The 15,625-nt window shown below is 43.3% G+C and overlaps 1 protein-coding gene across 3 annotated transcripts in view; it reads right to left on the bottom strand.

The window, feature by feature from the left end:
* LRP8 (LDL receptor related protein 8) overlaps positions 1–15,625 on the bottom strand; it is a 173,091-nt gene that overhangs the window by 123,106 nt on the left and 34,360 nt on the right. The window contains exon 1 of one of the 3 annotated variants that reach the window (XM_085067568.1): positions 14,695–14,829. The exons of the other annotated variants lie outside the window; for them this stretch is intronic. Coding sequence (XP_084923694.1) covers positions 14,695–14,698 — 4 coding nt within the window. The 5' untranslated portion in view covers positions 14,699–14,829. Of the gene's footprint in view, positions 1–14,694; positions 14,830–15,625 lie in introns of those variants that run through there. 3 annotated transcript variants of the gene reach the window in all.

Here is a 15,625-nt window from a genome sequence, read left to right as displayed (position 1 = left end):
ACATACTAATAGCTGAGCTATAGCACGGCAGTGAAGTGTTAACTGAATTTTTCCAGCACTTCTCTTCACCTTTCCACTCTCCACTGACAAAAAAATCTTTTCCAGCTGAGTTCAGCAAACCTGCATAGCTGAGTGAAGGCAGCAAGGCCTCACACTGAGTCACAGCCAGTTTAGGTACAAACTGTTCCAAAGCAAAATTAAAAACAAACAAACAAAGCCAACAACAAAATCTGGGATGCTTATTTAAAGCTACAAACTGTTGCTCTAAAAAGTTGGTGCTGACTAGGGAGAAAATAGAGTCGGAACATTTTTAATTTGTGAAATGTTAGCAAAATTTACCAATGGGGAATACCAAACTAAGCTATGCATAATTAGGGTGCTAATAAATACCAGTACAATGAGCCAGGCTCCAAGCTCAGTGACACTGGGATAAATTCAGTCTAAATTTACAGTGGCATGACTAGGACAGCTCCATCCTCCCAAATCTATCCAACTGCCAGCAGGAAGAATTTTAGTTGCAGAGAACACAGGTCAAGGAGGACCCATCCACCTGCCTGTGCTGCCTGGATGCAGTTTAACTGGACAGCATCATTCACAAACAGCAGTCTCCCCCCTTTCTGCACTGCCACTTAATATTGCAATTATTTAATCCTACCTTATGTCACCCTGAGCTCCCTGCCTACACACAGCTTCCAGAAAGCAACTCACATGTAAACCAATACAGTAACTATTAGTCCATACATTATGTAAGCAATAATCTGGAGAGCAGGGGGGAGGAGGGAGAGAGTGGGAAAAAAAAAAAGGGAATAAATCCATAGCATTAGTAGGCTGGCTAAGTGCCCCATTTCCAACAAATGACAATTTGCTGGTTACCTGAACAGCACAGGGATTACAGATTTCACCCATGCTGACAGATGGCATTTTGCAGTTTTGAGCCATGACACATTTAAAGGAATACATTCATGAAGCAAGACACACGAGAAGGAGTAAAGGACCTGAGACAGGAAAACATGGGCTGCATTAAGCATGCAAGATTCAAGCATGCAAGGTTTTGCTCTGCTGTCACACCAGCATTGATCCCATTAACTTCCATGGGGACAGGCCCGATTTACTCAATTGTAAACAATCAAAATGAGGCCTGTGGCTCGAGTCCAACAGAGCAATTCATTTTCAGCACTGCAGGCTCCCCAGGCTCCATCAGGGCCAGGCACACTCAGGGATTTGCCAGAGTGAGCCATGGTGTGCTCGGAGAGGCAGCAGCTCCCGGATCCACCTGGCTAATCCTGCTTTCACTTTATCCAGGTGCTCAGCAGAAGTATTAGAGGATGAATAAGGTACCTTTATTTATGATGAGGAAGCAATTAACCAGCACTGGGTCCAAGCTGTCCCCTTCATTGGTTAAACAAATAGAAATCCCCTGGAGAAGCAGCATAAAAGTGACACTAGGCAGGCAAGTATCACCCTGAGAGCTGTTCCTGTGCAGAGCTGAGTGTGCAAGGGCAGGCAGGAGAAACAGCATGGCTAAGGGTAAGATAAATACGTTCAAGTGTGCTACTGAACATCACATCCTTACATGACAGGGAAAATCTCCAAGACTCCTGTTTGAAATCTAAGTAAAACACACCTTAATTTGCTCTTAATTTCACTGTCTCTCCTGCCTCTGTATTCTCAAAGACTGTAAGAAAACTACAGGCCACTAACTCTCTGCTCTCATGCCCACATTTCACTTACTGGCTTTTACAAGAGTTTAAATGTTGTCAATTTTATTGGTTTTATATAAGCCCCAGTGATCAATCATGAAGTAAAGGATATGAAGTAAAAATGCAATAAACATTATTGCTTGACAGCTGCCTGGTGGCCCATGTGGGACCAGCTGATGGCATTACTCCAGGACCTAATAGAGAAGCTTATACCTTCAGATTAGCATTAAATTGGCATCCTTAGGGCAGCACAAGCAAAGAGGCCAAGGACCAAATGGGCCACGAAAATTCAGCAAACCACTTCTCCCTCAGCTGAGGGGAGGCAGACAGGCAGCCTGCAATGGAGAAACTTCTTTGTTATTCCCAAGGAGAGGCAAATACACAGACAGTGCCCTGACAGGTCTCTGCACAGGGTGACAGATGATTTCATAGACAATGAAGTTTTAAACAAAACAAATAATAAAATAAAAGAGAGAGCAGATTGCCTCTGATGTGACCAGAGACATCCTTTGAGGATGCTAATAGAGTAGAGAATTGATTATAAAGCATGCTTTTTTTGCAGCACACACAGTAAAGAACAAGTGCTTGAATCAAACATGAGCATGCATAAAGATGCCCTTCCCTGGAAGACAGCTTTAGACTCTGAATTTTTGGCAACAAAATGTGCAAAACACTAAAATATTTATCAAACAGCTTTGGTCCAAAGACCCATGCACAGGCTCTGGACTGTTTTGATGTGGGCAAACCAGGGAGCTCTTGGTACATTACAAAATATCACCTCTTCATATTGGACTCTTCCAGTTAAAACTGGAGATTTTAGTTCTCAGTGATAGGATTCATTATAAACACAGCTGTTAGGAAGCTAGCACCACCAGTGACTTCTCCCTCCCTGTTTATTTGGAGTTAGGAGGAGGTTTTGGTTGGTTTCTTCTCAGAAGATTTTTCCTCCTCTGGACAGGAGGCAGCACAGTAATACATGGTCTTCTGCCCCAACACCTGGGCATCACATGGGATTCGCAAGCAGATCCCCTGTGAAAACCTGCCACTCTCCCACATACACAAACAACAGACTTCATATTAATATGTCAGCTTGTTTTAAAAAAAGTTTCAGACTTCTTAAGCTCTCAGGATCCAGGTCACAGGAAAACTGTCTGTCACACATTTCCCAGCTTCTGACATGTCAGCATTTAAATGCTCCCAGCAGGAGCCTGCTTGCACCCGCTGCTTCCCCCTCTGCCCCCCTCGCCATCCCAGGGACAGTGACAGGTCTGGCATTGTGACACAGAAGTAAAAGGCACCTTTTCCTTGGAGCCAGTGCTGTGCCACTGCTGTTAGCAATATATTCACTGAGAGGGGTCACACTTCCCAAACTGAGCTGGAACTCTGAATTCTGACATATGACTGTGTTTTAGATTGGCCATGTTACACAGAGCAGGGCAGAGGTGGATGGAAGGCACCTTCCCCACCACACCTTCCCTTGGCCAGCTCCTGACATGGGCAACACACAGAAACAGCTGGCACAAAAACAGGGTGTTGAACACAGAGCAAGTTTATCACAAGGCTTGCCACTGATCCACAGGACATTCAGATGGTCCATGATGTTTTCAGGCAGGTAATGGAGGATGGGATATCTTAAAGAGAGTCTTGGGCTCAATAAGTTGCCTCAACCAGCAGCTTCTAAGTGTGTGATAAACAGTCTGGAGGAAAAGGCCTCAGCAATCACTGAGCTGCACAAGCAACACCATCTCAGCCACCACCTCACTGTGTCTTGATCTTGTTGAGACCTCACTATGTGGGTACAAAGCTCCCACACAGCCAACTAAAAGCACAAAACATGGACCCATGTTAAAGTGACCCTCATTACCCAAGGAGCCAGGCTATGCAAGTCAATTCAGTAAATAAAAACAAAATGCTGGCCAAGAATCATTCTCTAAAAACTACTTTGCATGCAGCTGTTTATCAGCAGCCAATTAGTTTAGGAGATGGAGTACACTTTGCAAAGACACCAGTCCCATGGTAATGATGCTTGTACCAAGAGATCAGCAGGGGACGTGGGGGAAGGAAAGGGGTTAGGGAGAGTTGCCAGGCTGCTGTTCAAGGAAGATGCTTTGATCTAAGACAGAAGGCAAAAAAAAAATTAAGCATCCTTTAGACTGTATCAGCATGGTTTATTTATCAAGCTAGAACCTATTACAACTGTACTGATTGCTTTGAAGTTCCCTGGCCTATGTCAACTGTTTATTTATGATTCCATAATTGAGTTATGTCAGAAGTGCCAGCCTGGGAATTAGACTGCTTCCTAAGGGACAGCGAACATGAGTCTTTTTTAGCTCCATGGTGCTTCAATATGTGCTGTCAGGATGCACTGGTTTCTGTTCCAAACTGGGCTGCTCTCCCCTAAGGGCTAAAAGATGTTGAGTGCTCCATGACAATGACACTAATAACTTGATCGAGAGAGGAAAAGGCTGCCGCTGAGCAAACCAGCATCTGCCAGCTGCGCTGCATAGGGAATGCCCATTTCACCCGTGGGATCAGGAGCAGATGGAGGCTGATGCTGCTAGTCAGGGGTGGGAACTGAGCTCCACCACACTCATGATGCTAAGCAGTGGCAGTCAAAAGTGAAATATTAATTTTTTTAGAAATCACTATGATTTTTTCCCTTCCCATACTCCAGCCATCCAGCCACAGAGAAAATAAACAAAAAATCCCCCAACCCATAGAACAAAACCAAACTCCCTCACATGCTGTACACAGCAAAACCCAACTGAACTGAACCCACAAAGATTTTCTATGGGTGATCTGTCTCCACCACTGCCAGGCATCTCCCTACAACATATCCTAGGGCTTTTTACATTCCAGCTTCTGGTTGAATATTTTGAAGTATGCTGCTTTCATAGATTTTATTTCCCAACTTCTGTTAGCTTTCTTCTTGGCAATGCATTATCAAGCATAACTCAGTCATTAACAATCTAATGCTCTTTCCCACTTAGGGAGTAGTCTGTCCCAACACTACACTCACTTCCCCTCACCTCACGACTTAGGTGAACATGGGCATTTCTATTCCTCCTTATCTTCTTCCTTCCCCCAGTTTTCATGCTGCAATCTGCCTCCATTGCTTCCCTTTCTTCCATTCTATACTTGGACCAAAAATCCAGGTAAAGAAAACAAATATTCCACTGTGCAAAGCCATCATTACCCCTTCTCCCATCATCATTCTCTGGAGATCCTATTACTAAGAGGCCCCAATTTATTTTTTTTACCCACTCTTTCACTTCTCTCTTTCCAGCACGTTTTGAACTCCTCAAAGTATAGTATCCCATGAGTTTTATAAGCCTACTTATGTTTATTAGAGGTCATTATCTACAAGGTACAAGGGAGTCACAAACACCAGTCCCTGTGTCCCACAGCGCTTTTGGGATGTAGAGGCACAGTGCACTTCATTTCTGAATGAGGAACTGGGGCTCAGGGAGTAAGGTACCTGATCAGTGTCACACACAGGAAGAAGCCCAAGTTTGTAGTCTGAACATTAAAAAGAACATGCAAACAGAATAAACAAAAAGCACACAAAAAACCCAAACAAAAAATGTTCAAACCAATTAAAAAAAAATTCTCAAGCACTTGGAGTTCACTAATGAGACATCAGTTAAAATACCTAAACTCTAACTAAATTCACAACATTTACTAATCTTAACCAGTTTCCTCTTTAAACGAGAAGATGGTTTTTACTCCACCTGAGCCCTGTTTCCAAGCATGGCCAGGGCACTCAGAACCCCTGGGTATCACCAGTGTGGGTACCAGTGAGGGAAGCTGAACATGTTACATGCAGCTCTTTTAATTGTGTCTCTTTCAGTCTTCAAAGTCCACATCAGCTGCCAAATGCAATTTCTTCTGGGCTTTGAAGTACTTTTATCCCAACTTCAAAAATCTCTCTGCCACAGTCCCTCCTCATCAAATCATGGCTCACCAGCAACAAATGTCACTGACTTGCCCCCCTCTTCTCTGCTGCTGCAGGTGGCATGGATTGACACCTTGGTTTTAACTATGCCCAATAAAATCACATATTGTGGATTTTAACCAATTTCAAATTCATTTAATTAATGTTTTTTCTTCACACACACCTTCCATAACTATCCAACATTTCAGTACATTGGCACTGTTCTAATTCATCCTTCACAAAAAAAATAACTCCAGTCTATCTTTCTGTACAGGAGAAAGCTGACAGAATTTAAAAGCCCTCAGTCCTCTGAGCCAATTTAAGAGTATATTTGATGAGCACTGACATGTTCAAATCCAGTGTAATGCTTTGAGCTTTAGACATTTTCCTATTCTAGAGTGTAACCCTGAGTCCCACAGCCCTGGGCACCCTAAAGCTCATGGATTTGGTGCTCCAGCATTCACCACCTCTTCATTTATCTCTGGCATGTCTGAGAAAACTGCATTTTTCTTTATCACCTGATGACATTCCATTGCTTATTTCCACAAGAAATCAAGAGAAGTCCCACCAAATCACCTCTCCCTTTTCCAGACACATCTGAGCACTGAGAGAGCAAATGGTTCTTCTATTTATGATAAAGAGTGTTCAGAAATGGCTTTGCTCTCTGGGGCAGTCTTGAAGACTAGAAATGGTGACGAACCAGAATTCAATTATGTAATGAGAAATTGCTTTAATTAGCCAGTTAATTGACTCCTCGATTGCAATAACTAAAATCACTTGTTTTTACAAGGCATGCTATATTTTTCCTAAGGGCTCCCAGGAATCAGCTCTGCCTCTCACTTCCCTCCACATCAACTAAAACTAAAGAGGATCCAAGAGTGTTGGCATGCTGGAGGATCACACACTTGATTACTGTTTCAGAGCAGCCCCAAAAGAAATTTGTAGGAGGAGAGAAGAGGTGCAGAGTAGCACCAGGGTAATGAACCAGTCTTCCTCTGGTGGAAAGAAGCCTGAACTTGAAGCAGGTGAAATGCAAATGAATCAAGCTGCCTTAATGCTGACTTCTTTTTACTTTTGTACATAGTGTCCCAACTCAGAAAGACATGGATTTTCCTACACAAGTAAGGTCCAGGATCTATGCACATTACCTAAGAGCTGCTCAGATGTCAAAGAAGGGGTACACAGTGCCTTGGCAAATGTCCCCAAGACACACTTGAGGGCCAGTTACACATTGATGCACTTCCAGTTGTCTCAAACATGAGCAGGGGAAACAATGCAGGTCACTTCTGCAGCACACTGAACCCAGTGCCCAGTCCAGGATTAGGATATTGCACAAGACAGACATCAGAATTTAGCCAGAAAGCTGCTTCTGTTTACTGCAGTCTTGGATTTGGCAAACCATTTAATAGGGATGTAAAGCTCTACTCTGAAACAGAAAAAAAGAGACCATGACTCGTGAGTCAAGCAGTGCATTAGCACAAGGGAATTCCCAGATCTGGAACAGGAGGTACTGCTAATGCAAACAGTCACCAGACTTCACACAGCAATGACAAATAAGAACAGAAAAAGGGTCAGAATGGAATGAGCCATCAATCTCTCTGTCCTAGGACTCTGCACCCTGATTATCCCCTGGAGAGCTACAAGGGTTTATGGAGAGTATTTCCTGTACCACCAACCTGAATCACCACCACCCTGGTAGTTCCTAAGATCTTCCACGTTTTTTCTCCTCCTATCCTGTCCCATAAAGCTGCTGTGAAAATGTTCCCTGGTGACTTTCAACATACACCTCTGCCTAGATGTCCTCCCAACACAGGATAAGCCTCTGTCCCTGGGGTCAGTCTGCCTCGAGGGACAGCCTTGCCCTTCACAGAGAGAAGTGCAGACACATCTTCACTCCACAGGCTTTTCTCAGTGTGACAATGACCTTCCAGCTGGGAAGTAACCTTAGGTCTCCTGCAATTCAACCACTTTCCCTCCTTCTCCTGTCTTGCAGCAGGTCATTACCAGGAGGCAAATAAATAACCATAAATGAACTGAGCAAAAGGCAGGCTGGTGAGTTCTGTGACATTTTAAACATCTGTTTGATAGCAAGAGATGAAAACCTGGATGAATGCAAAATAACAGGGCACACTGCCTGGATAGAGTGCTGAGTCTGACAGTACCTTTTAAACACCAGAGAAAACATCTTACCTTGGTGAAAGGGGAAGGAAAAAGAATCAGTGGTGTTGTGTCTTCACTGAAGATCACATGGGACTTGAACAGAAATTGCAATTATTTATATACAAACTCTTCTTGGAGGAAACCTTAGACATAATCAACAGGGAACACTTGTATGTTTGATTAGGGATGATATTTTAATCTAAAGACAAACACTCTAATAACAATAAAATCAACACCAGTGTGGTAAGTAGGTCACTTTTTTTGATGCAAGTATGTCAGGAATCACTTTGGCCCAGTATTCTGCACCTAAAGCAAATGAAAGTATCACCAAAAGAATTCCCTTTGGGATCTGAGCAGCAGCTCCTGCTGGAGCCTGCAGAAAGCAATGCACTGTCTGGGCAAGTGACAAATAGGGGCAAGAATCCCAGGTGGGGTCACAAGTCAGATGAAATTCAGCTACAGTAGAAGTGTTTGCACCAGAGAATGGAGACACAAGCAGAGAAGTTTGAGACCCACTTTTGCACAGAACTTCCACTCAAAATACCGTATCACAGTTCAGTTTAAAAAAGCAAAATCCATCAGCTCTTGAAACATAATTCCCTACAAAAAGCCTGAAGAACTGGCTTCCCAACAAAGCACTGGATTTTAAATGACCCAGTCATCTTAGGCAAGCACAAGCTGAAATGGATGGCACACCAAACCAGATACCTGCAGGTCCTGCACAGACAGAACAAACAGACCCTGGGTACAGAAATGTCCAGAATCTGCTCCATTGCCTCCTCAGACCTCTCCCTGAAGGTCCCTAATAAATGTGGCTGGCTCCAAAGAACAAGAGCCACCTTCATCCTGAGAGATGATTACCAAATGCCCAAAATACACGTATAGCACTAAACTGACTAAAACAGGCTTAATTAGAAATTACAATTAAAAGATGCAGCAGATCTTAAGTATTTTTACTTTTTGCCCAATGACATTCCTTTGTTTAAAAAGAACACAATTTCCATGACAGAACAACAGCCATTACAGTTTTCCTTCAATTCAGAATATACTGTCAGGATTGATTCTGCACTAAGTCACTCCTTAAACCTTTAAAACACCAGATACTCCAGGATGGACTGTAGCAGCCTTTAAAAAAAGTCCAGACAGTGCCACAGATGAGTTAAAGACTGGAATAAATGTCATGTCTAAGGTGGTTACATGGAAATTTAAAATAGGCAAAATTAAATTACCCATGAGAAATACAGTCTGAAACTCATGACCTGAATTTGGTCAGAAAGTTCGCTTTGTCTAACTCACTCAAATCAGGAGTGCAAGACAGAAAGGTAGGAAGGTTGGGATGATACAAATGACAAAGAATGCAGGGTAATACACAGAAAGCTCTGTGCCAAAATGCAGAAGGTGGAATACTGCATATGCTGAGATCTAGAAGCAAGAGCAGGGTGTTTCTGAGAACTCCTGCAATAGCCTGGGAGACCAAAGCATCCAAAAAACCAGATATTCAGTGACCAGCAAGGGATTAACAAAACCATTGCAATTTTACCGAAGTTATATAGAATGGAAAAATAACCCACAAATCTCAAATATAGCCAAATTTCTTCAGTAATAAATGCATGCAGGTATCCAATCAAGCCCTAACCTACAATAAAACAACAGAGGCACTTTCCTGAGAGAAAACCTATTAGATAAGAGCTTGAGAAATTGATAAATAGCTATAAATAGCTCTGTATGGCCAGCATGTGAAAGAGTCAGTCCTCACCACCCTACTTAATAAAGCAGAAGTCCATCAGTTATGGGACAACCACGGTGTTTGAATATCCATGGCCAAAGGTCTCCATCCTCCCTCAGTGTAACCCTTCATGCCATTTGCAGAGCACAAGGCTCTCCCCACAGCCTTTGTTCAACCCCAGGCCTGGAGCAGCTCCTCCTGGCACGCCCTGGTGCTCTGCCATCCCTCCTGCCCTGGTATTGGGGCACACAGAGGCTGCAGAGAGGAGCAGAGAGTGGAGGAAGAGGAAGGAGCATGTGTCCAGCTTCCAGCTAGTGCTTCTAAAGCAGCAGACACGCTGGAGCACAGACGGTGCTTTACAGCACTTAGAGCCCTCCTGTGGGAAGGGAGGGCTGACAGACAGCATTGTGTGTGCTGCACGGGGCCACATTCATCGAAACAAGGCAAGGGAGGCAAGCGACCCCTCCAGAGCCAGCAGAGCCGTCTGTTCATTTCCCTGTTTGTTTGCTCTTTCAGACTTAAACGCTTGAGCAGATTTACACAAGTAAGTGCACTCAAGAAGTGGGCAAACTGAATATGAACACAAGGCCAACTGGCTGCAGTGTCCAAGAAACAGAAAATGGTATTAATCCCCTGAATTGGAGACCAAAGCACCGCCTGTGCCCCATGGAGCTTCCCAGTGGGGTCTCCTCCTGTCCTTCTCCAGGGCTGCACAGCAGTGGGGGGCTGGCTGAGATACCCACCAGGTCTGGCCCCCCTGCCCAAAACTGCCCTTCCATATGCAAAGGATGGGCAGCTGCTGGCACCAGCCTAAGGCAATTAGTAGAGAAGGAAAATAAGGTACTGGGAAGTACTTGAAGCACTTGAAAGTTTACCAAAATAGCTCTCCCCAAATACAAAAGCTCTGGTTTACCACAAAAAGGGCCTCTTCTAGATCCAGCAGTCAAAAGCCATCCCTCTAGGAATGCTGCTGCTTAGGGTAGCCCTATGCTACAACAAATTAAACACTGTCTGAAGTGCAAACAGCACAGTTTTTGACTTCTAACCCATCAAAGTCAGGAACTAGTTTGCAATGAGAACACTGCCTTCATGGGTATTTGTGCATGTGCACATAAAAGAAGATGGAGAGTCCAGAAATGAAAATGAGATTTCAAAAATGCTGAAATCCTGCAGCTTGCATGTCCTCCCCTGTCTGTCAAACCCAGTTTCTTAGGAATATATTTACAATTCCTAGACAACTGCTCATCAAACCCTGCGTGTGTTTTTGTGATTTTTGACAGTTAGAAGAGCATATATTTGCTCAAGTTTATTTTTACAGCATTCAACACCACATACCAAAGACTCTGTAGTATGGAAACTAACAGCATTTTCTTCTACCCAGCTGTAACTTTGACCATGCCACAGGATAATGGAGAAAGATACCTACTCATATCTTCACATCCTCAGCTTTCTTTATGCAGTTTTCACAACAGCCAGAGAATGGTAGTAAAAGACAACCTGTTCTCCAAAAATTAATCATCGACAGCTTTCCCTTGGAGCAATGACGTTACATGATAGATCCTCATCAGTGACAGAAGCAGTTGCTTGATGTTCAATAATTAATTGAAAAGTAAAGCTGAGTTCAACTGGAAGATAAAGGACCTGTTACTCAGCTCTAAGCACAGGCTTCCTCACTGCCCAAGCATCTTCCAGATCTGTCAGTGGCAGTGGAGATTTTTGCCCATTTCGTTGTTCCAGTGACCTTTCCCTTTTGCACATGATGCTGTCCAGTGCCAATTTCAAGGAACACGAGGACCCCCTCTGACCTTGTCCTTATCATTTTCAGCAATCTGTGTCAGCAATGAGCCTTTCCCTCAGTGTAATCAATGTGTACATTCTGTATGTTCTACCTTTGCATACTACAATCTGCAAATTCTTGTAACTCTCCCTGCTGTCATTGCTCCAGGCATAATCTTGAATTATTTGTGTTGCCATAAATAGTGCACAGTGCATGATCTAGACAATATATGTTTTAAAAAGTGTGTTGCAGTGTCAAGCACACGAAAGAGTTGTACAACCTTAGCTCTGCCCTCTTAGGTGTCCACATGCTGTCCACCAGTGAATACAGGAATTTTATGAGGGAGATCAAGACACATCAAATAATTGACGAACATAATCCCACAATAGAAGAACATATAATTTCAAGCAGTATTCACAGGCACACAGACCTTCTTGCATATGCTTTTGTTCCTTTGGCAGTAATATAGGCCAGCATTTTAGAAACATCCTGCTAGTCTTGTGAAACAACCCAACAAAAGAAAAATACAATTTTTATCTCAACAAAACCTGAAAATAATTTTAGAGTCAGACTTTCTTGGTCTGCAGGCTTTCTTCCTGTTGGATTTCAAATGCCTGCCACAAACAGAGGAAGAAGGAAAGGTCATTTGCACCCTTCTCACAAACCATGGGAATCCTTTAAATTGGGTTGAAAGCATTAGGCATTCAGAGCAGCAACTACTGCTGGGTTTGCCCACAGCAGACTTGCCATGTTCTGCAGCCTTTTTGTCCAGCTGCCACAAGAGATTCTCCTCCTCTGCTCTCAGTTCAGTACCAGACAGCTCTCTTTAGGCCATTGCTTGAGACGAGCAACACCAGGTAATCCAGAATCATCAGGTGTTTGATGCTGTCACTGCTACTGCCTTCACACCTGACTGGATTGTCCTGGAATAAACTTCCAGAAAATCCTATGGCTGGGCTGCAATCCAACAGCAAGCAATAACTCACTCCCAGAAATGCAACAGCAAGGAGGTTCCCTAAGGCCTTTAATAGCAAAGGATATTTCCAAGGCTTCTTTCCAATTCTGGTCAAGAGTTGTACCAAATGCACAATGCCACAAATGCAATTTTTTTAATACTCAAGGAACGCAATATAAGGAACGCAATATAAGGAACGCAATAAGAAAGGGGACCATCACAATACATAACTGAAGCTACAGACACCCTGTCTCTCCTTTCCAACATGGAACACCCTCTGCCCTTTCCCCAGCTCCCAGCTTGCTGCCTTTGCCTACTCAGATTTTGGTTTTGTTGTAGTCTCCTGACACAGGCAACTTCCATTCCCTCCATCTGTCACCAGTGCAATGTGATGGATCCCATGAACTGAAACCAAGAATGTCCTTTTCTCTTTCCACTGAGCTGCACTTTATGTCTTCTCCTGCTGCTCTTCTAAAACCCTCCTCATACCGTTCCACTCAGCTCAGCCAAAACAGTCAAACCCCAGGCTGCATCCTAGGGATGCCCAGAAAGCTGCTGCTGTTTCCAGAGGCAGGAGCTGGTGAACAAGGACATAACATTCCCTCAGTATTTCTCATAGCTCTGATTACCATAACAGATAAGAGTTTACCCTCCCTCAAGGGTCAACAGATGAAGACAGCCAAGGCGAAGAGTGTGTAATGGAGACCAGCAATCCTGTAAAAGGGTCATAAATACAGGCTGCAATATGGACTGTGAAAATCTGCCCAGCCTAAAGCAACGTCCCAGCTGAGTTCTGCCAGCTCACCCCAGCAGTGGTTGGAGATACAGGACTGTCTCACAGTCTGAGGGTTCCCAACTTGCACCCCCATGTTTCTGTGCAGCTGCAAACACCCACGGCTGCTTGCACAGCAGCAAGGCTTTCATGCCCTTCAGCCAACTGCATTTAAACCAGCAGGTTTGAAACTCCGTGTTTTGTTTTTCCTCAACAAACAAAAAAACCTCTTGGCAATATACATCAAAAAAGATTCAACTGAATTAAACATGTTTCAGAAGAGCTCAGGAGATAAAATGTACGTATGAAGAGCTGGCCAAAGAAATATGACAGAAAATTAAACAAATTATTAATTAAATTTTTAAAAAATTAAGCACCTTTAAATAATTATTTTGGAGCTAAATTCAGTAGTTACTGACATATTTTGAAACTTACTTATAAAAGGCAATGAGATCCCAAAGCAAAGGACACTGCTTCCAAGACCTACACAGACTCCAAATTCACACAGTAAAATTAGCAGAAATATGTCTGAGACTGGGGGGTGGTGGGAAGCCTGAAACTGAAAGGGCATTCTGCTGAATGTGCAAAACTATTTTAGAAGCTGTATAAAATCTAGTAGCATTCCAGAGTCTTACTAAAAGCCATTCATTTTTTCTAGCAGTTTCCTGTATTAAAAGCTTTTTGAAACAGGAGTGTGTTTTGCAGTGTCCACAGCAATGCATCATGCAATATATTACTGGAATTTCAGAAAAAAGTTCCTCTGCCTAATGAACTGCCAGAAAATCATCAAGTTGGTCAGTTATCCTGGTTCAGAGACAGAACAAGCACACAGAAAAGACAGACCATAGATACACTCTGCACTGAGGTCCAAGAAGGGACTCTCCTCCCAGGATGTCACTCACTGAGAACCAATATAAGTTACAAGTAAGTCTGGGGGGCACCTCTACCCTCTCATGATTCAGGGTGGGCTTTCCTGGAAATATTCATGATTTATTGCACAGAAGAGAAAAAATAAAACCTGTCTTGGGATCTCTGCAGTGTCCCAATCACAAGGCATTCCTCTGGTAAGCTACAAACACAGGCCACTGTGTCAAGGAGCAACATCTTTATATGTCTATGAGGTAAGATTCAACTGTTTTTAGAAACAAACAAACAAACAACTGAAAACAACAACAACAACAACTTTAAACTTAGTGAGCCCACAGGCAGTAGCAAGGACTCCTGTTAAAACAGCCCTAGTTCCATTGTTTTACCTCAGAAAGCTGCTGAAAACAATCTTTTAACCTATCCTACTTTTATTGTTACTAAAGAGATTGAGAGAAAATAAAAAGGCACAACAAACTAAGACCATCCAAGATGAACAGACTGGTGTCTTTTAAACATAATAACCCATCAGAAGAGGCTCTTGAATGTTCACACCTCACTGTCTTGTAACAAAGATGTACACCCACCTGCCTTCTCCCCTTCTCAGGAATTACCAAAATTGTGGGTTTGTTTTTTAGTGATCTGATTTTCTATATACCTATTGTAAAAGCCACAGTTCCACCTTCAAATCAAAAGTCAATCATGGTTTGATCCCAGAAAGGCACAGACCGTCAGGGGGCTATACAATTTAGAGCCATCTGTTCCCACTCCCTCTTCTCCTTTTGCTCATAGCAGGGAGAAGCCACTCATCTCACCTTAGTTTTGGCTTTTCCTTCCCTTTCCACTGTACCTGACTTCATGGCTTCTCAGGCTCCACTGTGAGCCTCCTGTGCCTGTGGGCTTTTTCTCCTCTCTCCGTCTCCTCCCACTGATCAGTGTTATTAAACACACCTGTCTGCCCCTTCATCCAACTGTTACTCCATTTGTATTCACCCCATACCCAGGCACACATGCTGCTAGGTAATGCTAACGATATTAAACCACTGCTGGCAGGTGCACTGATGAGCAGGCAAAGAAAATAACATTGCCTAGCTGGGATAAGATGTGCTAACCAAGGACTTGGAAAGCAGAGCATCAGCATGGCATTGCTGGGGCACCCCTGGGAATCTGGGTCACCCTGTCACCACGTGCTGAAAGTGGAACCTCAAATGAGACAGGAGGAGCAAAATGGGCTTCAGCTCCTCATCACCACCAGAGCAGGAGCTTGAAGAGAAGCAAGAAAGAGGCATAAATTATAAAGGCAACTGCAGATCAATGCATCCACAGAAGTTTTTGTTTTCTGTGTGTTTTCAAGTGAGACTCCGTTCTCTCTGCATGATGCATTGGCAGCTTGTGCCCTAAGGTAAAGAAATCTGAGCCTGACACAGAACCCAGCGAGTCACTTGTTCAGAGATTTTGCAGAACCTCCAATCTTCTTTTTAGTGCAAAGTGTGTAAGAAAATCTTATCTAGAAGAGCTGATTTCAAACGTGTATTTGCCTTTATGTCCTGTTATTTTAAACACACTCCCCTTCTCGGTCTTATCTAAAACTGGGAAAACTGTGCAATGTTCTCTGTGCTGTCAACAACTGCTCAAAATTCCACACTAGTAATGTGGAGAGCCTGAGTGTAACAGCTCCCTCTTAATATTTTAAGCACAGAACAAGATTAAGTAGTATAATACAAACAACAGTGTGCA

Source organism: Lichenostomus cassidix, chromosome 8 (genome assembly GCF_008360975.1).
Source record: "Lichenostomus cassidix isolate B80296 chromosome 8, HeHo_3.0, whole genome shotgun sequence".
Lineage (NCBI taxonomy): Eukaryota > Metazoa > Chordata > Aves > Passeriformes > Meliphagidae > Lichenostomus > Lichenostomus cassidix.
Note: the sequence above shows the minus strand (reverse complement) of the source record. Positions and strands in the feature narration are given on the sequence as shown.